This window comes from Erythrolamprus reginae, chromosome 2 (genome assembly GCF_031021105.1).
Source record: "Erythrolamprus reginae isolate rEryReg1 chromosome 2, rEryReg1.hap1, whole genome shotgun sequence".
Lineage (NCBI taxonomy): Eukaryota > Metazoa > Chordata > Lepidosauria > Squamata > Dipsadidae > Erythrolamprus > Erythrolamprus reginae.
In genome coordinates this window covers 330,460,722-330,485,784 of record NC_091951.1, presented here as the reverse complement: position 1 = coordinate 330,485,784, position 25,063 = coordinate 330,460,722, and the positions used below count along the sequence as shown (strand labels likewise).

The window sequence follows — 25,063 nt, the reverse complement described above, 5'->3', positions numbered from 1 at the left end:
AGTTTTTCTTTTATGTAAAGTTTGATGAAAATAAGGGAAGCCAAGCCCTTGCTATTTGCAATTAAGTAACACTGTTTACTTAAGAGATTATATGATTTAGAGGGACTTTTTCATTCGCTAGAAACCCATTCTTTAGAAGCCTAATAAAAGAAATTAAATATTTGCTAGTAGTTTCTTTTCATATTTGCACTTGCATTATTTTCAGCTGCCAAGTTTAAGATAAATCAAACCTAAATCAACTATCTATTACAAATCCAATTAAACTTAAGCTTAATAATAATAATAATAATTTATTGGATTTGTATGCCGCCCCTCTCCGCAGACTCGGGGTGGCTAACAACAATAATAAACACAACATGTACAATCCAATAATAAAAACAACTAAAAACCCCTATTATAAAACCAAACATACACACAAACATACCATGCATAACTTGTAATGGCCTAGGGGGAAGAGCTATCTCAACTCCCCCATGCCTGGTGGTATAAATGAGTCTCGAGTAGTTTACGAAAGACAGGGAGGGTGGGGGCAGTTCTAATCTCTGGGGGGAGTTGGTTCTGAGGGCCGGGGCCGCCACAGAGAAGGCTCTTCCCCTGGGGCACGCCAAATGACGTTGTTTAGTCGACGGGAGCCGGAGAAGGCCAACTCCGTGGGACCTTATCACTAGCTGGGATTCGGGCGGTAGCAGGTGGTTCCGAAGGTAATCTGGTCCATTGCCATGTAGGGCTTTAAAGGTCATGACCAACACTTTGAATTGTGACCGGAAACTGATCGGCAGCCAATGCAAGCCATGGAGTGTTGAAGAAACGTGGGCGAATCTTGGAAGCCCCACGATGGCTCTCGTGGCTGTGTTCTGCATGATCTGAAGTTTCCGAACACTTTTCAGAGGTAGCCCCATGTAGAGAGCGTTGCAGTAATCGAACCTCGAGGTGATGAGGGCATGAGTGACTGTGAGCAATGACTCCCTGTCCAAATAGGGCCGCATCTGGTGCACCAGGCGAACCTGGGCAAACATCCTCCTTGCCACAGCCGAAAGATGATGTTCCAATGTCAGCTGTGGATCGAGGAGGACGCCCAAGTTGCGAACCCTCTCTGAGGGGGTCATTAGTTCCCCCCTCCCCAGGGTAATGGACGGACAGATGGAATTGTCCTTGGGAGGCAAGACCCACAGCCACTCCGTCTTGTCTGGGTTGAGTTTGAGTTTGTTGACACCCATCCAGGCCCCAACAGTCTCCAGGCACCGGCACATCACTTCCACTGCTTCGTTGACTGGATGGTGAACCTTTTTTTGGTTCATGTGCCAAAAGGGTGTGTATGCATATGCTAGTATGTGGACATGTACCCACACCAATTTCCTCCCTCCTCCTGCATGGGCATGCACACTCCACATGCGCTGCCCCTAAGCATGCGCACGGGCCTCGCTGAAGCCTGGATTGGTGAAAAAATAGGCAAATGCGCAAACTGGAAGTTTGGAAAAAAAGGACTTCTAGTTTACCCGTTGTGCTCTTTTTCACACTCTGGGGTTTCAGGAAGCTTTCTTCAAGCCTCCAGGGTGTGAAAAATGGCACATCAGGCAAATCAAAAGTCTGTTTTTCTGAATTTTCGGTTTTCCTGTTGGGTGATTTTTCACACTCTGGGGCGTCAGGGAAACAGTGTTTGCACAAACTTGGAAAAAGGAAAATATACCAAATGAAGAATTGGTGATTAGGAAAATGCTAGATTGTGCTAAATTAAGCAAATTAACATACAAATTACAGAATAAACAAAATAAAGACTACTACACAGTTTGCGAAAAATTATATAGTTGGATAGAAAAGAAAAAAAATTGAACAAACATTTAAGAAAAAGAATGAATCAATGGAAACAGAATTGTAAAGTCTAAGCTAATTCATTTTGTTTTTTTTAATATTTGAAAGTTTGTCTCTGTGTCTTGTTTTTTTTGTTCATTATTTTTTTAAAAATTAAAGAATTAAAAAAAAGAAGAAACATCCTTCCCCAAGCCTGAAGATCAGCTGGCTAGTACATGCATGTGCACTTGAACTGACATAGGACAATGCCTTGCGTGCCCTCCAATATGTTGAAAAAGAAAACAAAGCCCCCTCATTATAGCCTTGCAGTTTTATTAAACAATTGTAGTTGAGAAGGTGATAATATTAACAGGTAAGCAGGATGTAGATTTTCTAGATATTCCCAGCAGATCCTAACAACATGGCTAATCCTGAAGAATGCTGGGATTTGTAGTAATATATGGAGGAATACAAGTAAGCACTGACAACATGCTTCGAATGCTAAAGCAGAGGTAATAGCGTGTGGGAATAACCTTGGGAGACAGGGCAATGAGACTCAACTAAGGGAACAGGGGGTGCTAAGCCCATTCCAGGCATGTGGCAGCGTAAAAGACTCAGAAGTGGCCCTTCTTAGTTATTGAGCTGCAAAGAAGATGGTGGGAGAAAAGTACTGTGAGACTTTGTAAGATTGATCTCAGCCCTACAAAATAGATTGGACAGGAAACAGAAAACAAGAGCAGATGAGTTTATTCTATTTTATTGTAATATTAAGTCAGAATTTATTCTCATCAGGGAGAGGCAGTCCTTCCGATGACTGGGCTCTGTGAGTGAGATGAGCAGCCACTAAATTTGATGCATAAATAAATATAAAATAAAGAGTGATTTAAAGGTTAAAACCAGTGCCTTTAATTGGACTTGCAGGCAATAGAGCTCATGGTACAGTGGTACCTTTATTTACGAACTTAATTCATTCCGTGACCAGGTTCTTAAGGAGTAATTTTTCCCATAAGAATCAATGTAAAAGCAAATAATGCATGTGATTGGAGAAACCACAGGGACGGTGGAGGCCCTATTTTCTCCCAGGAGATTCCTAGAGAGGCCTCACAGAGGCTGCTTCACGCCTTTTCCAGCCCTGTTTCCTCCCAGGAGATTCCTAGAGAGGCCCCATGGAGGCTTCTCCCTGCCTTTTCCGGTTATAGTTTTGGAAGCTCAAGTTTGTAAGTGGAAAATGGTTCTTGAGAAAGGCAAAAATATCTTGAACACCCGGTTCTAATCTAGAAAAGTTCGTAAGTAGAGGAGTTTGTAGATAGAAGTACTACTGTACTGTGTTCTCTAAACACACATTATTGTCCACACCACTGCACTCTGTATCTGCTGGTTTCCAGATACTCTTCAAGGGCAGGCCCGTAAAGAGCATATTACAATATCCAATTGAGACTTGACTGTGAGTGTGATTGGCACACAATACAAAGCTCTGCATAGTCTTTCCTAGCCATGACTGCCACTTACCTTTTGAGCAAGAGTTGAGAGTCCAAAATGAAAAACCAAATTGTGCATTGGGCTTTCCTGGGATAATGGCAATGCCATCCAACATCATGGATGTTGGCATAATCCCTAGAAGTGTGTCAGGCTCCAAAGCCACCCAATCTTGCCCAGATTCAGCTGAACCTTGGGTTTATTTTCCATCCAGATCTTCATATTCTCCAGGCCGAGAGTAAAATATTCATGGCATCACTTCATTTTCCAGGGGCAGATATGTACAATCGGATAATATCAGCAAAGCAATGGTATCTCACTTGATGACAACAGATGAACTCGCCCAGTAGCCATGTGTATGTTTTCACCTTCAGGTCAGTTTTTGACTCTTGCAGTTTTCTTGGAAAGATTTTTAAGAAGTATTTTTTCACCTGCCTCCTTCCATCAACACAGACTGTAGAAACTTTTGCATCTCATTTGGCAACCAAAGACCCAGAGTATGGAGGAAGAATGGACAGGGACACACTGCAAGATGCTTGAGGTCCAACGTAACATTTCCACAGTCTGTGTTGATTTGGGGAGCCATGTCATCTGCCTGTATTTGTCCACTGTGCTTCATTTAGTCCATGTGAACACAGTCGTCTACTGGGAGATTTTGGAGTGCTCCATGCTTCCATCTACACACAAGCTTTATGGGGATGGCGACTTAAATTTTCCAGCAGGACTTGGCACCTGCCCACACTGCCCAAAGCATCAAAACCTGCTTCAATGACTGTGGGATTATTGTCCTTGATTGGCCAGCAAACGTGCCTGACCTGAATCCCATAGAAAATCTATGGGACACCGCCAAGAGAAAGATGAGAGACATGACACGGAACAATGCAGAAGATCCTAAGATGACTATTGGTCTTCCATAACACCTCAGCAGTGCCACAGGCTAATAGCATCCATGCCACATCTCATTGAGGCAGTAATTGCTGCAAAGGGGGCCCAAATGAAGTACTGAGTACATATGCATACTTATGCTTTTCAGAAGTTCAATATCGTTCTATGTTCAATCCTTTTTTATTGCTCACATGTAATAATCTAAGTTTCTGAGATGGGGGATTTGGGCTTTTCATAAGCTGTACCCCATAATCACCACAATTATGACAAATCATGGCTTGAACTATCTTGCCTTGCATGTAATGAGTCTGTCTCTCATATACAGTGATACCTCGTCTTACGAACCCCTCGTCATACACACTTTTTAAGATACGAACCCTGGGTTTAAGATTTTTTTGCCCCTTCTTCCGAACTATTTTTACCTTACGAACCTGCTGCCACCACTGGGATGCCCAGCTTCCTGACTTCCATTGCCAGGCGAAGGCTCCCCTCCATGGGAAACCCCACCTCCAGACGTCTGCATTTTTGCAATGCTGCAGGAAAATCCCAGCAGGGGAATCCCAGCATCGCAAAAATGGGCGCTTCGCTGGTAACGGAAGTCCAGAGATGGGGTTTCCCAGCGAGGGAAGCCTTAGTGAAATCACAGCATTGCAAAAACACCGAAGTCTGGAGGTGAGGTTTCAAGGACTTCAGTATTTTTGCAATGCTGCGATTTCACTAAGGCTTCCCTCACTGGGAAACCCCACCTTCGGACTTCCGTTGCCAGCGAAGCATTCGTTTTTTGCGATGCTGGGATTCTCCTGCTGGGATTCCCCTGCAGCATCGCAAAAGGGGAGCCTCAGGGGAATCCCAGCAGTTCAAAAAAGGGCGTTTTGGCTGGCAAAAGGGGTGAGTTTTGGGCTTGCACTCATTAATCACTTTTTCATTGATTCCTATGGGAACCATTGTTTCGTCTTATGAACTTTTCACCCTCCAAACCTCGTCCCGGAACCAATTAAATTCCTAAGACAAGGTATCACTGTATTATGTTTCACCTTTTAAGTTACATTACTGAAATAAATGAACATTTACCCAATATTCTAATTTTTCAAGTTTCACCTGTAGTGTTCAGATTCTTATTGCTACTGCATTATTTGGGTCTCAGAGCAGCCTTAGAAGATATCAATATACTGTATTATCATCCCATTTCATTTCTTATCACAGTCTTTCTCTTAATAGGAAGTTGGTCTATTGGAATAGTCACCTCTGTATGACTTAGGGAAAAGATGTTGTGTCTCTTTAAATGGTTGCCTTTTCTACTTAAATCCCTCTCACCTGTGATTACTTTTATTTAAGTTCAATTTGCTGTCTTCACTTTGTTGTTCTTTCCCCTCTCTTCTCTTTCTTACTGCACACAGGTGATGGCGTATTAGGTGACCACTTATTTGGAATGTTTTTATTCTTAGGAAAGGAACCCTTTTATTGCATAGTTACTTTGGTGTTGAACCAAAAAGGTAACGTGTATTTTATGGTTTTGCTTTGATTAAAAACTGTTTCTTTTACATTGAGAGTTTGAATTCTTAATATGATCTACCACTTGTGTTTTGGAAACAAGGCATTTGGTTTCCATCTTTATTTGCCAATAGTTGCTTTGCCATGTGTATTTTTCCACTGAAATTTGTGGATCAACTGCACCAATAGCAAAAATAATCCCATTGGTTTTTTTTCTTTGTATAAATTCAGCTTTCAATTGTGCTCTGCTTACAGCAGTGTTTTTCAACCAGTGTGCCGTGGCACACTAGTGTGCCGCGAGACATGGTCAGGTGTGCCGCGAAAAAGGAAGCTCAGGTTCCAGTCTCGCAACTTTTTGCTGAGAGAGAGAGAGTAACAGAGAGAGAGAGAGAGAAAGCAAGAGAGAGAGAGAGAGAGAGAAAGAGAGAGAGAAAGTGTGTGTGTGAGAGAGAAAGCAAGAGAGAGAAAGAAAAGAAAGTAAGTGTCAGAGAGAAAGAAAGCAAGAGAGAGAGATAAATGAGCAAAAAGGGGAGGAAAAAAAGAGAAATGAGAAAATGATTGAGGCAGAGAATAAGAGGAAAGAGAAAGAAAAGAAAGAGAGAGAGAAGTGACTCTTGATTTAAAGCATATGATAAAAAGCACCCAAAGAATAAGAGAGAAACCCCCCCAGCCCTCACCTGTTTTTGGAAATGGTTCAAGAGTGTGTATACACACACACACACACAAGGGTGGGGAGGAGACAGGGATGGAAAAAGAGAGGAAAATGTCTGAGGGTGTCATTTTGTGTCATTTTGGTTGGTGGTGTGCCCCAGGATTTTAAAATGTAAAATATGTGCCGCGGCTCAAAAAAGGTTGAAAATCACTGGCTTACAGAGCACAATTGCATTATTACTCTTCCATTATTTACTTTCTTAGTTATATTCTATGGTTGCCCAGTTTCTATGGTTGCCCAGTTGAATATAATCTACCAACAGCCATTGCAAAAGCCTTATTATCCTTATTATTATCATATTCCATACGTATAAATATTCCATTCACTTTCCAACCTTAAAAAAACCTTTCTAGTTCAAGATCTGCTTTAGCTATAACCATGTTAATTATGGATAACTGTATTTTAGCAGTTCAGACTCTTCTATGCAACCTTGCCAACTACCAATGCATACCATGGACTATCAAAGGTTCATGATCAGTTAAGTTTGCCTATCCATTTTTAGTGCCTGTGATTAAGTGCACTATTATTATTTATGATGATGATTATTATTTATTAGATTTGTATGCCACCCCTCTCCGTAGACTCGGGGCAGCTCACAACAATAATAAAACAATGTATAACAAATCTAATAATTAAAAGTCACTAAAAACCCCTTATTAAAAAGCAAAAAATACACACAAACATACCATGAATAAACTGTATAGGCCCGGGGGAGATATCTCAATTCCCCCATGCCTGACGGCAGAGGTGGGTTTTAAGGAGTTTACAAAAGGCAAGGAGGGTGGGGGCAATTCTAATCTCTGGGAGGAGCTGGTTCCAGAGAGTCAGGGCCACCACAGAGAAGGCTCTTTCCCTGGGTCCTGCCAAACAACATTGTTTAGTTGATGGGACCCGGAGAAGGCCAACTCTGTGGGACCTAACTGGTCGCTGGGATTCATGCCGCAGAAGGCGGTCCCGGAGATATTGAAGACAAACTCTGCCCACAGCCTGGAGTTCAATCCTGAGGAGGCTTCAAGGTTGACTCAACCTTTCATCCTCCTGAGGTTAGTAAAATGAGGTCTGAGATTATTAGGGGCAACATGCAAATAATGCCGACACTGTAAACCATGCAGTGTGTGTTGTAAAGCACCATGGTAGTGATGGTGAACCTTTTTTGGTTCACGTGCCAAGATGGTGTGTGTGCACGAGTGTGCAGGCATGTACCCACACCCATTGCCTGACCTCCACATATGTGCACCTTCCTGCTTCCCCCTGCGCATGCGCCAACTCCCTGCCCCGCACATGGACCTCACTGAAGCCTGTGACGGTGAAAAAAGGGGGCAAACAGGCAAACCAGAAGTTCGGAAAAATGGACTTTCAGTTTGCCCGTTGTGATGTTTTTCACACTCCGGATGCTTCAGAGAAGCTTCCTTAAGCTCTAGTGTGCAAAAAACAGCATAATCAGCAAGCCGTAAGAACATTTTTTCCAAATTTCTGGTTTGTCTGTTAGGCTGTTTTTCACACACTGGGGTTTTAGAAAACTTTCCTGAAGCCTCCGGAGTGTGCAAAACAGCACAACCGGCAAACCAGTTGTTCATTTTTCTGAACTTCCAGTTTGCCTGTTGGGCTGTTTTTTGCACTCTGGGGCTTCAGGAAGCTTTCCTGAAGTCTCTGGAGGGCAAAACAGCCTTCCCCAAGGCCGATAATCAGCTGGCCAGTGCGCACATGTGTGCTGAAGCTGACATAAGGCACTGCCTCACTTTCCCTCCAATGTGGGGCATAGAATCAATGGATAGAATCAAGACCATGTGAATTAAAGTGTTAATACCACTTTATAAGGCCTTGGTAAGGCCAGACGTGGAATACTGCATTCAGTTTTGGTCGCCACGGTGCAAAAAGGATGTTGAGATTCGAGAAAGAGTGCAGAGAAGAGTGACAAAGATGATTAGGGGACTAGAGGATAAGACATATGAAGAACGGTTGCAGGAACTGGACATGGCTAGTTTAATGAAAAGAAGGACCAGGGGAGACATGATAGCAGTGTTCCAATATCTCAGGGGTTGCCACAAAAAAGGAGTCAAACTATTCTCCAAAGCACCTGAGTGAAAGCAATGGGTGAAAACTAAACTAGGGGAAAGTAACTTAGAACTAAGGAGAAATTTCCTGACAGTCAAAACAATCAGTGGAACAGCTTGCTTCCCGAAGTTGTGAATGCCCCAACACTGCAGGTTTTTAAGCAGATGTTGGATAACCATCTGTTTGAAGTAGTGTAGTGTTTCCTGCCTAAGCAGGAGGTTGGACTAGAAGACCTCCAAGGTCCCGTCCAACTCTGTTTTGCTTTATTATTATTATTATTATTATTATTATTATTATTATTATATAATATTTATTTATTTATTTATTAGATTTGTATGCCACCTCTCTCTGTAGACTAATAATAATAATAATAATAATAATAATAATAATAATAATAATAATCATCATCATCATCATCACCCGACCGGTGATGAAATACGAAATCCAGCAGATCTCATTTGCTGTGTTGTATTGACGACATCATCATCATCATCATCATCATCATCATACATCTGCTGCCTGCCGGCTGCCTGCCATTTGGCAATTCGAATCTCTCCAGGCTCAAGGTTGACTCAGCCTTCCATCTTTCTGAGGTTGGTTATATGAGGACCCAGATTGTTGGGGGCAATAGGCTGACTCTGTAAACCACTTTGAGAGGGCTGTAAAGCAGTATATAAGTTTAAGTGCTATTGCCAAGTGCTATCTAGGACTCTACATAGATGCTTAGTTGGTAAAAGTACAGAACTAAAAGTTGGACTCGATGACCTAAAGGTCCCTTTCAACTCTATTAATAAATAAATAAAGAACCAACAGCTATAAGCACTCGAGAGGAGATACCCTCATTGTCAACTGTTTGTACTGTACTGTAAATTCATATTCTATACAAAATGTCGAGTTACATACCAACTCAATGGATCAATAGTACAATCTGCTGGTATTCAATGGCTGCTTATATTTTAGAGAAAGTAAAAGTCCCGGTTTCATTAAATTGTTCTACTTAACAGGAGTTCATCTGATCACTAACCTGAAATTGGTTCCACCAGGCAGGCATTCTTCAATACACAAGAAAGGAAAATATTGAATCATCAAACAATTCCTCTGAGTACCAAATTGAAATGAAATTACATTTAATTGCCAGAACACCCGAGTACTTTTTACAGTGTAACACAGTCCAGAAGAGGTTTCTGTATTTTCAGTCTGAACAAACACATACATGGAGCGCTTTGTATTACAGGAATGTGAAATAGAGTATTATACAGAGCTGAATTTGATCACTGGAGACTTGGTAATTTTTTGTGCGTTCACCTAAACATTTAAACATGGATACCATTTCAAGTTTATATTGGTAACTGCTGTACTGCAGAGACATCTGGCTGTTAACAATAGCTTTGTCCAACTAATTATTAAACTTATTGTTTAAAGAGTGAATTATCAGCCTCTAGCCATATCATAATTAAGACTTGAATATCTTTTTGTTCAGACTAGGTTGTTAAAAGTACAATTGCTTTCCAGTTTAATAACTTATCTTAAAACCCACTTATCCATTTTTTTATCTACCCTTTTTTTTTGTCCCCAGCACTGATTCCAAAAATGAGAATCTTACCAGAGACCAATCAATAAAAAAATATGTTCTAGGAAAACAGCATTTGATATCCTGGACAAGATACCATCAAAGATGCTCCAATTTGCATAATGTAGAGCTAGCAATTGCATTTTTAGAACTCACCAGTTAGAAGTAATACAACATTTGCCCATTTCATAATTTAAACATTCTTTCATCTTGACAATTGGGTGGGCGGTAAATAGAGTGCTAGAAAGTTTTTTTTTAAGTGTAATAATATTGGTAGGAAAAGTCTACAATAGCACTTGACTATTTTATTTTACAATCTTGGCAACTCAGTGGTGCTGACATCATGGTCTTCCCTTGTGTAGAAGTGAGTACAAATCTGTGTGTCTTTGTCCATAAAGAGCCATTAATTTTGCTTTCATTTTCCACTTTTGGTGCTTCTAATCATTGATGAAAACAGGAAGTGAGGGAATAAGAGACACCCATAGAGTGTTTTTTTCCATCCACATGGGCTAAAAATTACCACCAGTTCCAGTTTGGTCTCAAGCAATTTGCTTCCTTGGCTTAAGAAGTTCCAAGGTCTTAAACTTGAATGAATTCAAAAGTTGAAGAATGAGGCAGATCATGTAGACCGAAGACTGTAAGCTCAGTGGTCCTTGCCATGTTCCTTTGACCCAACAATCCAGTTATAGTTTAGCCAATAACACCCACTTGTGGTGAAGAAAAATGAGATGGATTGTGGGCATCTCAGAGCTGCATTCCATAACACTTGCTTACTTTTCACATTTTGTGGGCTGTGGGGAAAAAAATTGTTTTAAAAAAGTGATTACCTGGATACATATACAAGTATTGCTTTGTTTTATTTAACTGTGAAGTACTTTAGAATAGGGTTGAATAATATAGAAACATAGAAGACTGACGGCAGAAAAAGACCTCATGGTCCATCTAGTCTGCCCTTATACTATTTCCTGTATTTTATCTTACAATGGATATTTATTTATCCCAGGCATGTTTAAATTCAGTTACTGTGGATTTACCAACCTGTATTTTATCTTACAATGGATATATCTTTATCCCATGCATGTTTAAATTCAGTTACTGTGGATTTACCAACCACGCCTGCTGGACGTTTGTTCCAAGGATCTACTACTCTTTCAGTGAAATAATATTTTCTCACGTTGCTTTTGATCTTTCCCCCAACTAACTTCAGATTGTGTCCCCTTGTTCTTGTGTTCACTTTCCTATTAAAAACACTTCCCTCCTTATTTAACCCTTTAACATAATATAATGCCTGCGAATGTCTGGATATCCCATTGTATTCCAAAATAACTCTTGCAACATTTATAATTAAATAACATATAGCAGTCATGTGAAATTGATTAATTTATTATTAATTTATTAATTGGATTTATATGCTGCTCTTCTCCAGGGACTCAGGGTGGCTTTCGTAAGCTACTCAAGACCCACCTATATTGCCAGGCATGGGGGGACTGAGACACCTTCCCCAGGCTTTTATACTTTATGTTTGGTATGTATGTGTTGTTTGGTTTTAAATGATAGGGTTTTATATGTCTTTTTCTCTTTTAATATTAGATTTGTTCCACTGTAACATTGTTTTTATTATTGTTGTGAGCCGCCCCGAGTCTTCGGAGAGGGCGGCATACAAATCTAATAAATAATAATAATAATAATAATAATAATTATTATTATTATTATTATTATTATTATTATTATTATTATTATTATTACAACAGATAGAAAACAATACAAATATCCTAAATCCAATATTACACTAAAAAGCTAACAATCTAAAATCCTAGTTTAATTAAAAAGGCAGTCGCTCTCATTCTACCAAACAAGACATACATTCATTCATCAGCAGGGGCTGATGTCTAATATCCCCAGGCCTGTCGGCACAAGTGAGTCTTCAAACTCTTGTGGAAGGCGAGGAGGGTGGGGGAAGTATGAATCTCTGGGGGGAGTTGATTCCAGGGGGCCAGAGCCCCCACAGAGAAGGCTCTTCCCCTAGGCCTCTCCAAGTGACATTGTCTAGTTGACAGGACCTGGAGAAGATCGAACATGGGGGACCTAACTGGTCGCTGGGAATCATGCAGAAGAAGGCGGTCCTGTAAGAAATTGCGAAATCTCAGATAGAATCTCATACATTTTCAAAGGAGAACACTGAAATTTAGAAATCTTATGTAAGAGAATCTTAGATTCTCATAGGACTTTAGGGTGTTTTTTAAAATTGTTTCAATTTAAGAAGGTTCCGGCTGCCAGGAGTCAAAAGCCCATGTTGATATATCAGGCCTTAAAACATGGCTGGCTGTTCAAGTTGAGTTCAGGTGGGTTTTTCAAAAGCCAAGTTAAATAGGACTGCCACTACATTAAGTAAATTAAATACATTGATTTAAATTAAATATATTATTAATATCCATTCAGTACATTAAAGCTGGGACTACCTTGGCTTGCTGATGCTAACACTCTAGGACAGTGATGGCAAAACTTTTTTTCTTCAGGTGCCAAAAGTACATGTGTGTGTGCTATCGCGCATACGTATGTGCCCAGACCCATAATTTAATGCCCGGGGAGAGCGAAAATGGCCTCCCCCGTACCCCCCAGAGGCCTGATATAGAAAGAGGGGAGTGCGGACAGGAAAGCCCTATATGGCTTACAACCAGATTACTTATGGGACTGTCTCCTGCCTCATGTGTCCCAGTGACCGATTAGGTCCCAAAGAGTCGGCCTTCTTCAGGTCCTGTCAGCCAGGCAATGTTGCCTGGCGGGGCCTAGGAGAAGAGCCTTCTCTGTGGTGGCTCCGGCCCTTTGGAACTAACTCCCTCTGGAGATTCATATTATTATTATTATTATTATTATTATTATTATTATTATTATTATTATTATTATTATTAGTTAGATTTGTATACCGCCCCTCTCCGTATTGCTCCCACCTTCCTGGCCTTACGCAAGGCTTTGAAAACTTACCTCTGCCAGCAGGTTGAACCCCGGCCTGTAGTATGACTGTGGTGTGAGTGAGTAGGCCTGTATGATTTTAAATTTTGGGTTTTAGATTGTTTTAAATATTGGACTTGCAATTGGTTTTGGCATTTTTATATGCTGTGAGCTGCCCTGAATCCTCGAGAAGGGCAGCATATAAATCCAATAAATAAATAAATAAATAAGCAAATAAATAAGTAAATAAGCCAATAAACAAACAAATAAATAAATAAATAAAGATAATAAAGAAAAAAAGACTGAGACAGACTGAATAATAAAAAGTAAAATTGGAATGTAATTTTAGGTTATTGTATTTAAAAGACAATATGTGTTTATTGATTTGCACTGACGGTATATGCGATGTTGTATATGATTTTAAGGTGGAGAAAAATAAAAACTTTTTACAAAAAAAGAAAAGAATATCTGCATGCAGCTGATGACCTGGATATCTGAATAGGACATCTCATTATGAAGCCACTGCCTTTTCCCCGTAGAGGTTTTGAATAACATTATGTGGATTGTGTGCATGTGTTTACTTCTCATCTGTCATATTCTAATCATATGCTAAGTGGTAATATTTACATTAGGCACCACTTACCAAACTAATTTATGCAAATGGATTTCCAAAGGGATCATTACAAGGAACAGAAGACAATGGTTGTTGTTGAGCTGTAATCTGGGGACAAGGAAAAAGAAAACTTTCACCATGATTTGAAGATGATAATAATAATAATAATAATAATAATAATAATAATAATAATAATAATTATTATTATTATTATTATTTATTAGATTTGTATGCTGCCCCTCTCCGAGGACTCGGAGCAGCTCACAATAAAACATCATATACAAATCCAATGTTAAAACAGTCTTTAAAAACCAAACACACCATCCATAAAATCAAAGGCAGCTAAGGATATATCAATTCCCCCATGCCTGACGACATAGATGAGTTTTCAAAAGTTTGCGAAAGGCAAGGAGGATGGGGCAGTCCTATTCTCCGGGGGGAGCTGATTCCAGAGGGCCAGGGCCACCACAGAGAAGGCTCTTCCCCTGGGTCCCGCCAGAGGGCATTGTTTCGTTGACGGGACCCGGAGAAGGCCAACTCTGTGGGACCTAATTGGTCGCTGGGATTCGTGCAGCAGCAGGCGGTCCTGAAGGTATTCTGGTCCGATGCCATATATTTTTTCCAAGCCAAAAGGGCATGAACTCTGCTATATTTTTAGAATTTTTTGACATACAGAACCAAAACCTACTTTTCTAGCAGCTAACGTTACAACTTCTCATGGGAAAAGTAAGCATAATAATTACATGCGATGTAGATTTCTTACAAAGATGGAAGACAAGCAATACAGTCCAGTTTAGGCATTTCAACACCTTGAAAAACTGCAGGACATGGAGGGCTTCAAAATATTTACTACATAGCTTGGTCTCTTCAGGCCCCAAACTTGTCCAATTTACTGTGTCTGCATAATCTACCCACATCTAGCCCAGTTGAATATATCTAACATATTAGCTAACTTATTGGATCAAGGGTCCAATATTAGCTAACTCATTGGATCAAGGGTAGCTTGAGAATTATTCATATATCTAAAATTATCGTTTTGGGAAAAAAGAACCAAGAAGGCATTTCCTGAAACATTTTTCATTAAAAGTATCCACCCATCCATCTGCTACGGATTTTGTCCCACAAGAGAAATGTCATGTTGGATTATATAACTAAATCTGGTTTGAAAAATGTGGTGGGCCAAATTTGATTAACTTTAAAGCAGTGGTTCTCGACCTAGGGGTCGGGACCTTTTTGGGGGGTTGAATTACTGTTTCACAGGAGTCACCTAAGACCATGGGAAAAGACAAATTTCCCATGGCTTTAAGAACTAAAGCTTCTATTCTGGCACCTTGGAACATATTTTTGCAATCCGACCAATCAGGCGTTGACAATGGGGGGTGTTCCTCTAACATTCCTGCCAATCAGCTTAAAGCTCTGTTGGGCGAATTGGGGCAAAACTTATGGTTTGGGGGGGTCACCACAACATGAACTGTTTTAAGGGGTTGCGGCATTAGAAAGGTTGAGAACCACTGCTTTAAAGCCTCTTAGGAGCTCCATTTCCATAAAGGGTTGCCACTGTGAATCAGAACCTTGTTTTCAAGATACAGTAGTAACTCGTGATACGAACCCCTCGTCTCATGAATGTTTCGAGATACGAACCCGGGGTTCGGCATTTTTGTGCCTCTTCTTACGAACTTTTTTCACCGGCTGAAACGTGTCCTCTAGGAAGGACATCTTCATGATGTCAAAGCTCTGCCCATGGAATTCCCTGTCGGGGTTCCCCACCTCCATTTGAGCCTCCCAACTGGCTGACAGCTCCGCGGCTCTTCTGCAAAGCTGTCAGCCGGGCGGCGGTGCTTCTCGGCGGCCTCCTGAACCCGAATGCCGAACCTGAACTTTTGCCGAACTCCCAGGTTTGGCGTTCACGACAACGCCGAGAAGCCCCCCGGCTGTTTCAAAAGGTGACAGCTGGGCGGCGGCGCTTCTCAGCAGCCACCCGAACCCAAACCCGAACCCAAACTTTTGCCAAACGTTTCGGGTTCGGGAGAACATCGAGAAGCGCCCCGGCTCTTTCAAAAGGTGACAGCCGGGCGGCAGCACCCAGCGGAGTGCCGTTTTTGCGATTTTTTTCCTTGCAAGCATTAATCCCTTTTCCATTGATTCCTATGGGAAACATTGTTTCGTCTTACAAACTTTTCACCTTACGAACCTCCTCCCGGAACCAATTAAGTTCGTAAGATGAGGCATCACTGTACTAAGAAAAACATTCAGATTAAAGTCTTCCTACTTTACTGAGAACCTCCCATTCAGGCTCCTCCCAATTAGAGACCAGAGGTTTGTTATTCAGTTTAACATCTTAAAGGAATCCACTTTCTTTCAACTTGAGAGAAAACACTGGATTGTAGCTATATGTAACTCTTTTTTTGCCTTTTCACACAACAATCTAAACTAGGCAAACATGGATTTTGAGGTGTAACTTTTGTATGGCAATCCAAACAGAATCTTAATATTTGTGCGAAGTGGACCACTGAGTTAATCCATAATACAGTGGTACCTCATGATACGAACTTAATTGGTTCCAGGAGGAGGTTCGTAAGGTGAAAAGTTTGTAAGATGAAACAATGTTTCCCATAGGAATCAATGTAAAAGCAAATAATGCGTGCAAATCCTTCAGGAAAATCCCAAACTTTAGAAGGGAGGCGAACAGAGGGCAGGGAGGAGCAGGTAAAGGGGGCGGGTGGAGGAAGCAAGGCTAGGCTAAAGGATGAGTGGGAAGGAAGAGAGGCAAGGGGGGCGCCCCTCACTTTTCTTTCTTCAAAAGACACCCTTTCAGTGCTTGCAAACACGCTGTTCTCCTAGTTATTTAAATGGAGTCTTTTCCCCCTTGAAGCCGCCCCTCCCTTTTCTTTCTTCAAAAAAAGGGGAAAAAAAGAAACCCCTTCATCCCAGCAGCAGCGACTTGGGTTAGTAAGGTGAAAATAGTTCGGAAGAAGAGGCAAAAAAATCTTAAACACCGGGTTCGTATCTTGAAAAGTTCATTAGAAGAGGCGTTCGTAAGATGAGGTACCACTGTACAGCCTATTTATTTGAGCACAACATTTCTATGTTCACGATTTCTGTCCCTTAGTTAAGCCATGTTATCAGTTAATGCATATAAAATGGAGTCCGGATATACTTACTAAACCTGGTGAGGGAGCAGCGAAAGGATCCATCTTGAAAGGATTTTCAAAACGGTCTTCAGCAGGTTTGGAAATAAGCGGGGCAGCATTTTGTCTCAGACCAGGTTTTGCGGGACCTATGTTGAATAAAGGAACACTTTTTAAAAATATCCAAATTATATTATAAAAGGTTCGCCAGTTTAAGTTTATTAGATTTGTACGCCGACCCTCTCCGAAGACTTATCATGTAGAAAAGAAGTACCTGTTTGACATCAAACATGAACTTCACCGGAAACAGTACCCTAATTAATTAATCAATCAATCAATCAATTAATCAATTAATTAATTGAATTTATATGCCATCCCTTTATGAAGACTCGGGATGACTTAAAACATATAATAAAAATAAATAAAATACAATGGCAAATCCAATTAATTGAAATAGATAACTAACATAAAATCCCCAATATTTTAAAAATTAATCAGACACATTCAGACCTCAATCATACATAACATTCATCAGCCAGGAGGCCCAAGATCTAATGGCCCCAAGCCTGGTGACATAAGTGAGTATTAAGACTCTTGCAGAAGGCGAGGAGGATGGGGGCAGTGCGAATCTCTGGGGGGAGCTGATTCCAAAACCTCTTCCCATGCCTGTCTGTGTGTCTGTGTGTCTGTGTGTCTGTGTGTCTGTGTGTCTGCCTGCCTGCCTGCCTGCCTGCCTGCCTGCCTGCCTGCCTGCCTGCCTGCCTGCCTACCTACCTACCTACCTACCTACCTACCTACCTACCTACCTAATCTATCTATCTATCTATCTATCTATCTATCTATCTATCTATCTATCTATCTAATCTATCTAATCTATCTATCTATTCAATTTTTATGCCGCCCTTCTCCTTAGACTCAGGGTGGCTTACAACATGTTAGCAGTAGCACTTTTTAACAGAGCCAGCATATTGCCCCCACAATCCGGGTCCTCATTTTACCCACCTTGGAAGGATGGAAGGCTGAGTCAACCTTGAGCTGGTGACCTACAGATCTACAGTCAGCTTCAGTGGCCTGCAATACAGCACTCTACCTGCTGCGCCACCCCGGCTCTATATCCTCTATATCTATTTCCTGAGCGGCCACAAAACTAGCATATACTAGGGTCACTCAGAAAGTAATGCACTTTTTTTTTCTCAGCCTACAATAATGGTACGAATGCGAAACTTTACATATACATTATTTTAATTGTCAGGAGTGCGTATGTAAATTTTGCTATTTCTTCAGATAGATAGTGTAGCTGCAGCAGTGTTTCGAAATGGCATCTGTAAGTGATGTACATTACAAGCAGTGGGTCATCATTGAATTTCTCACTGCAGAGAAAGAAACTGTTGGGAACATTCGCAAATGTTTGTGTAAAGTTTGTAGAGAATCTGAAGTCGACAGAAGTATGGTTAGTCACTGGGCACAGAGGATGAGGCCATTAGAGGTGATTCGCACAGTGCAGAAATGGCTTTGTGACCAGAACAAGGAGTGGTAGTGACAGGACACCCATATCCTTGTGTCTTGCTGGAGGAAGGTCATAGAATGGGGAAATTATGTGGAAAAATAGGGAGTGTAGAAGAAACATCATTCTTTCTTGTGTGTAAATTTCATTGTGTTCAATAAATAAGTGTTGAAAAAAAATGTGGTGCATTACTTTCTGGGCGATCCTCGTATAATTGAATTAAAGATTCTGTTATCTTCTGAAACTTTTATTTTCTTGGATTTATGCACAGTTGGCAGTTGTGACACATATTTTGAGTGATAGGGAGCCTCAGCAGAGGGATGAAAAAGCCCTACGCAGCTCCAGAGCCACAAGTTGCTGACCCCTAGAGCCAAGCTTCACAAAGACCCAAGGAGAAAAGTCCCAGAAATCTTATTTTCTGCAGTCTAGTTTGGAGCGATTTACATTTAGTTTGTATCTGTTGCATGCTCTTGTGTTGTTGTTGTTAAATGAATGAATGAATGAATGAACGAACAAGCAAACAAGAAAGAAAGAAAGAGAGAGAGAGAGAGAGAGAGAGAGAGAAAGAAAGGAAGAAAGAAAGAAAGAAAGAAAGAAAGAAAGAAAGAAAGAAAGGGAGAAAGAAAAATGGCTTATCCAAGGCCACTCAATAAATCTATGGTCAAGAAGAGGTTTTATATAGAACTTGTTATTCAATGAGATCAATGAGATCATGGTGAGCCACATCTAGAGGAACAAATATTTTGTTACCTGGTTGTTGCTGCTCTGCTCTCCGGGCAGGTACAGCAGGTGGTTTGGTCAGCTGGAAGTCTTTGAACATCTCCTTGACATCTTTTATCTCTTTATCGCCCAGAGGATCCAAAGCAGTAAAGGCATCACTTTCTTTTTTCACACTGCACTCCTTCTGCGGTGCAGTTCTAGGAGGCAACTGAGGAAGAGGGATAGTAGGTGACATGGAGGATAGCATAGATGGAGGCGGAGCTGCCAGAGAAGGCGGAAACATGTTGATATGGAAAGGGTTCCCACTAGTAGGAGGTTGTGCCCATGTATTGGATGAAGAAACACACACAGATTGACCCCAGGGATCAGGAGCTGGAGTCTGGCCTGGAAGTGGCTGGCCCCAACCAGGAGCTTGTTGAGGAGCTCCAAAAGCAAGAGTTGGTGTGAATTTCACTGGCTGAGTGCTCAGAGCAGTTCCAGGAAACACTGGGGTTGGCTGACCGAAGGGCGTAGACTGGGGACCCCATGCTGGTGTTGGGGATACTGATGTAGGCAAGCCACCTGGGGAAGAATAAAATGAATCATTTAAGTAAACTCATCATTGGACAACTTTAAAAAAATATCAATGTGATTTCATAAATGTTGACTACCATATTTTTGGGAGTATAAGATGCACTTTTTCCTCCCTAAAGGATGCTGAAAATTTGGGTGCGTCTTATACTCAGAATGTACCTTTTTTCCAGCTCTAACAAGGTGCTAATGATCTTCCTGGCTTCCTCCCTCTGAAGGTTTATTCAGCCCCAAGTCTTTGCAGGCTTGTTTTCATTGCTACTCCCTCTGAAAAAGGCTTTTTCAGCCCTAACGCTGAAGCAGTGTTAATGATCTTCCTGGATTGTTGCATTTATTTTTATTCCTACTCCCTCTGAAGCATTTTTTCCTGCCATAAGTCTTTGCAGGCTTGTTTTCATTCCTGCTCACTCTGAAAAAGGCTTTTTCAGCCCTAACCAGGGGATAAAATAATGTGCTGAAGCTGAACAAAGGATGCTAGCCAAATGAATACATTTCGCTTGAACGATGATGATCATCCAAGCCACTCCCACCTGGTCACATGGCCAGCAAGCAACTCCTACCCAGTCACATGACCATTAAGTCACACCCACAAAATAAGCCACACCCACAGTGTGGTAGTAAAAATTTTGGCTACCCATTACTGGTTGCATCCAAGTGTCCTCCACTATCAGAGCCCTCCCCCCCCCCCCCAAAAAAAAAAAGATCACAAGGACTGATTTGCTTGACATAAATGTGGAGACCCTCAGTCATCCAGGTGCTCTGAATGCAAAGAAACATAATCCTTCTAACAAAGTCTTCCACCCTCTCAGAACTAACCCTTCCATTCAGCGGTGGGTTGTTTCCAGTTTGGACCGGTTTTTAGAACAGGAAATGGTGATGGTTGTGGGAGGCTCCGCCCACCTGTCTGAGATGTTTCTGCATATACACAGATGTGTTGCGAGCACATGCGCCAACTGGTAGCAAAGTAATTCAGAATCCACTACTGCTTCCATTGCCCCCACCATCTTGCCAGTACCAATGAAGTTTCTTGGATGAGAAGCAGTGATGGGCTCCTAGGGGTATGGTCGGTTACGCAGAACCAGTAGAAAAAAATTGAATTTTCTTCTTTGTTTCCCTTCTGGGTTCTTGGTATGTTTTTCCTATCGCAGTAAATGAGGTTGAATGTGTATAATTTTCGAAGAGCAGTGCGTGCGTGTGTGTGTACATACACATAGTTTATAGAGTAGATAATGTATATTTTTGTGTGCCTGTGTGTAATATGTATGTACACGTATGGCATATATACATAGAATTAAATAGTATATTTTGGATGTTCAGTAATAGTAAATAGATAGGGAAATTTGAAGAGAGGAGTTCAGCAATAGTAAATAGATAGTATCTCTTTGAGGAGAGGAGAGGCCAGGCACCCGAACCCAAACGGTTGACGTGAGTGACGTCAAGTTAGCCACCTTTAAGCCAGTCACATGATCTTTAAGCCACCCCGTCACATGATTGTCAAGCCACTCCCACCTGGTTATATGGCTGGCAAGCCACACCCACAAAATAAGCCACGCCCACAGTGTGGTAGTAATTTTTTTTTGCAGCCTTTCACTGATCAGAAGTGAGACATTGTCTTATCCTTCCTCAGAGGGGGAAAACAACAACAAACCAGCAGTCCAGTTGCCTTTTGAAAAAGTATATTTGATATTTGCTTTGACATACTTTCCCACGATTAACCAATCTACTGCTTACCCTGCAAGCCCCCCTTTTTAATGGGTTTGCATTAAACATCATAAACTAAGAATATGTGCATAATTCATTCAATATACAGTGGTACCTCTACTTAAGAACGCCTCTACGTAAGAACTTTTTAAGATAAGAACTGGGTGTTCAAGATTTTTTTGCCTCTTCTTAAAGAACCATTTTCTACTTAAGAACCCGAGTCTGGAAAAATTTCTCAGGAATTTTGAGAGCGGCATGAAGGCCCGGCCAGTTTTCTGCCATTCCCTCTTTAATCCCGGCCACCTTGGGCTTTTCTGGGCTGCCAGAGGAGCCTTTTGGTGGCGCTTAAGGAGGCTTTGGCAGTCCAGAGCGAACAAAGCATTTTCCTTTCTCTGGGCGCTTGGAGAGGGAATAAACCTCTGCCAGCGCCCAGAGAAAAGAAACACTCCCTTCATTCTGGACAGCGACAGTCCTCCTCTTCTCCTTCCTCCTCCTCCTCCCACCCAAATTCCGAGCTTTTATTTCTTTCCTAATGGGTTTGCACGCATTATTTGCTTTTACATTGATTCCTATAGGAAAAATTGCTTCTATTTACAAACTTTTCTACTTAAGAACCTGGTCACGGAACGAATTAAGTTCTTAAGTAGAGGTACCACTGTACTTAGCTAACATGTATTTAGGTTCACATTTCACAATCTTTACCAACCTAGTCCAGGTATGGGAGCTGCTGTAGGAGGGTTGGTTTTGAAGAGGTCTAGTGGGTTAGTTTGTACATTGGAAGGCTGTGCCGCAGTAGTCGGAGGGCTTGTTACAGAATATCCAGGAGCAAAAATATCAGGACCAAACAGGTTGTTGGCTGCATTCTAGAAAAAAAACAAAAACAAAGACCCAGAGAACCTTCATTAGAAAGGTTGTGGGGTTTATTTTGCACAGAAAGACTTCTGTTATTTGGAGTTTAGTGTCTTCAATCGTGCTTTAGAGGCTACCAGCACCCCAATCTGTTCAGCAACGTTGTGGCATTCCAGCAGCAAAACCAAGCTAGAAATGTAAGATGTGAGCTATCAACTCCCAGAACAATGATTTCAGTTCATATAGAACAGGGTGGCATGCTTCAGAAACATCAGGCACGGAGATGAATAAATACAAGCCTATTCTCCTTTAATAGGATAAAATCTTTTTTCTAAAAAATCTGAAAAAGAAGAAAGACTTTGCAATGTTTACAGTTGTGGCCCTGCAGAGCTTTCATGTGCAACTTCCTGTAATTGATGGTGCAACCTCAACTGCCAAGAACATTTTATAGCAAAGGACAAATTTTGTGTCCTTTTGATAAGTAGCCTCTCTAACGCACAAGCTTCACACAAACAGCATAAACAGCACCCTAAAGGAATGACGTCTGAGGGACGTAATTACTTTTATATTAAATAAACTCATCAGCATATTTTAACTATATTCCTGAAGAAATGAACACGATTGCAGTTATTTAACCTTGCCGTTATGCTCATAATTACTGTACACATTTCAAATAGACCCGAACAGACCAACAGAGGTAAAATGTTGATTTTAGCTACTGTGAGGGGTTTTTTTTGAATACCTATAGCATTAGTAAATTATATGTGAACATGCTTGATCATAAACAAATGAAAAATGAAATTAAAAATTAATTTTAATTTTTTCAGAAAAAAAGTAATTATACACATGTACTATTTCGGGTCTATTTGACCCGAAGGGTTTTGCAAGTCTGAAACTTGTGATTAATTGACTTTTACAGGTCTTGAACTTGTGATTGATATACTTTTCCTCATTTGAGCGGTTCTTACTATGAGTGTGTGTTTTTTGGGGGGGGAGGGATTGGGGTTTTTTGTTTTTATTTTGTTTTTGTTTTACCTGAAGCTACGTGCTGATTGTTACATTTGTACTGTTCAGGTCAATATTGACTTTTACAGATCTGAAACTTGTGATTGATATACTTTTCCTCATTTGAGCGGTTCTTACTATGAGTGTGTTTTCTTTTGGTGGGTTTGGGGAGATTTTTTGGTTTACCTGTTGCTACATGCTGATTGTTACACTTGTACTGTTCCAGTCAATATTGAATCAGCATGTAGCAACCAACCCCCCCCCCCCCCCACCCACCAAATCAACACTCTGGGAGTTGAAGTCCGCCAGGCTTCAAGTTGCCTAGGTTGGAGACCCCTGATTTAAATGCTAGTATTAATGCGGTTGCAAATCTACTACAGGAACAGTCAAACCAGTTTGCAATAAAGCAATAATTAATCAGCGAAACTATGATCCAATCAAGCACAGTTCCATTCAACCCATGGCCAAGTCGGTCTGATCCCAATCTACCCCTAAGGTAGCATGTTTTCTTAATGAAAAATGTCTTAATTTCAGAACATATGAACAGCCTCAACTAAAGCCTCAATTGGCAAACCTAACACTTTTGATCAGGCTCATCCAATCCATGGCTGAAATCAGGAATTTATATATCTTTACTATATTTTATACTTTATATGTGCCCCCTCCCCCCAAAAAATTTCTCTTCATTCAGTGTGACACAGGCAAGTCCAAAGGATGGATACCCATGCTTTAGATCAGTGTTTCCCAACCTTGGCCACTTGAAGATATCTGGACTTCAACTCCCAGAATTCCCCAGCCAGCAAATGCTGGCTGGGGAATTCTGGGAGTTAAAGTCCAGATATCTTCAAGTGGCCAAGGTTGGGAAACACTGCTTTAGATCAAGCCCATCTGAAAAATACTAGGGAATTCTTGTAGGCTTGGCATTCAGACTAATCAATCATCAGTAGAAAAAATGGAGATAAACTGCATACAGTTCAAAACAAAGTTAAAAAAAAATCCAAGGAGGAAACAAACAACCTAGAACACATTTCTTCTGCCAGCTAACTCTCAGATAAGCAGTGATCAACACCAGACATAAAAATTAAGCAAAAAAAAATTGCACCAAAATTGGCAGCGGAAGCTATTGTAAACAGATAACAAACCCCACATTTACTCACATTGATGACATTACCTAGTTGGGTAATGAAATGTATACAAGCAAACAAACAAGCTCAGAGACCATCAAGAAGTCCATAGTTCAAACCAGGGTTACATATTCATACATTTCCTTTTACTCAGAAGCACCTTTGGCCAACTTAAGCCAACCCATCAGTTGCACAACAAGGCATGTTTTGTCTGCACCAATCCAACATCCAGCAGAAGCCTAATGGTGGCAGACTTGGTTAATAAGATTTTTTCCCGGGAGACAAAACATGGAACTTTGTGTCTTAGAACTTCAGCAGGCTGGATGTTGCAACAGTTTAGCTATAACAAAAAATGTTTTGCTCCAGCAAGATTTTGTTTAATTGAACTGATACGAGTCTAGTAAAATGGACAAGCCATTTTTATCACTCAGTAGTTAATGCTAAAATGTACATTTTTAAGATAGGCTTTTAACCCGGGGGTATACCCTGAGTGATCTGGTTCTAAATCCAAAATCTAAAGAATAACCATTAGAATGGGAAAAATGTAACTTCAGTCTATCAATCAGTCAACCAACCAACCAACCAACCAACCAACCAACCAACCAACCAACCAACCAACCAACCAACCAACCAACCAACCATCTCCAAATAAAGAAACAATAGGATAAATTTGCACATACAAGTATTTCTTCCTCAAATATCAATTATACTTAATTTCAGATAGGTACACGCAGAGCGTATAAGCAAATATCCAGATTCAGGGAAGCTCATTCTACAACTCCGCTACAAACAGGTTTTCGTTTATTTAAATTTTGGGTTGTTTCTTATCTCCATTTTTTATTGGGCAGAGAAAAATCAGGTTTGAGGAAAATCAGTTTTGAAGATTGCAACTTTCTGCAGGCTCAGTTGTACGCCTTGTATCT

At 40.9% G+C, this 25,063-nt stretch overlaps 1 protein-coding gene and 1 long non-coding RNA gene across 3 annotated transcripts in view; one reads left to right on the top strand and one right to left on the bottom strand.

The window, feature by feature from the left end:
- The window catches only part of LOC139162723 (uncharacterized), an 11,053-nt gene extending 5,411 nt beyond the window's left edge, over positions 1 to 5,642 (top strand). The window contains exons 2-3 of the long non-coding RNA XR_011558369.1: positions 3,536 to 3,638; positions 5,547 to 5,642. This is a non-coding gene — a long non-coding RNA (uncharacterized lncRNA). The remainder of the gene's footprint in view (positions 1 to 3,535; positions 3,639 to 5,546) is intronic.
- A 3,875-nt stretch (positions 5,643 to 9,517) lies between these two features.
- The window catches only part of DAB2 (DAB adaptor protein 2), a 44,405-nt gene continuing 28,859 nt past the window's right edge, over positions 9,518 to 25,063 (bottom strand). For both annotated transcript variants that reach the window (XM_070743410.1, XM_070743411.1), the window contains 5 exons: positions 21,869 to 22,025; positions 18,922 to 19,452; positions 16,701 to 16,816; positions 13,570 to 13,647; positions 9,518 to 10,768 (listed from right to left, as the gene is read on the bottom strand). In XM_070743410.1, coding sequence (XP_070599511.1) covers positions 13,579 to 13,647; positions 16,701 to 16,816; positions 18,922 to 19,452; positions 21,869 to 22,025 — 873 coding nt within the window. In that variant the 3' untranslated portion in view covers positions 9,518 to 10,768; positions 13,570 to 13,578. The remainder of the gene's footprint in view (positions 10,769 to 13,569; positions 13,648 to 16,700; positions 16,817 to 18,921; positions 19,453 to 21,868; positions 22,026 to 25,063) is intronic.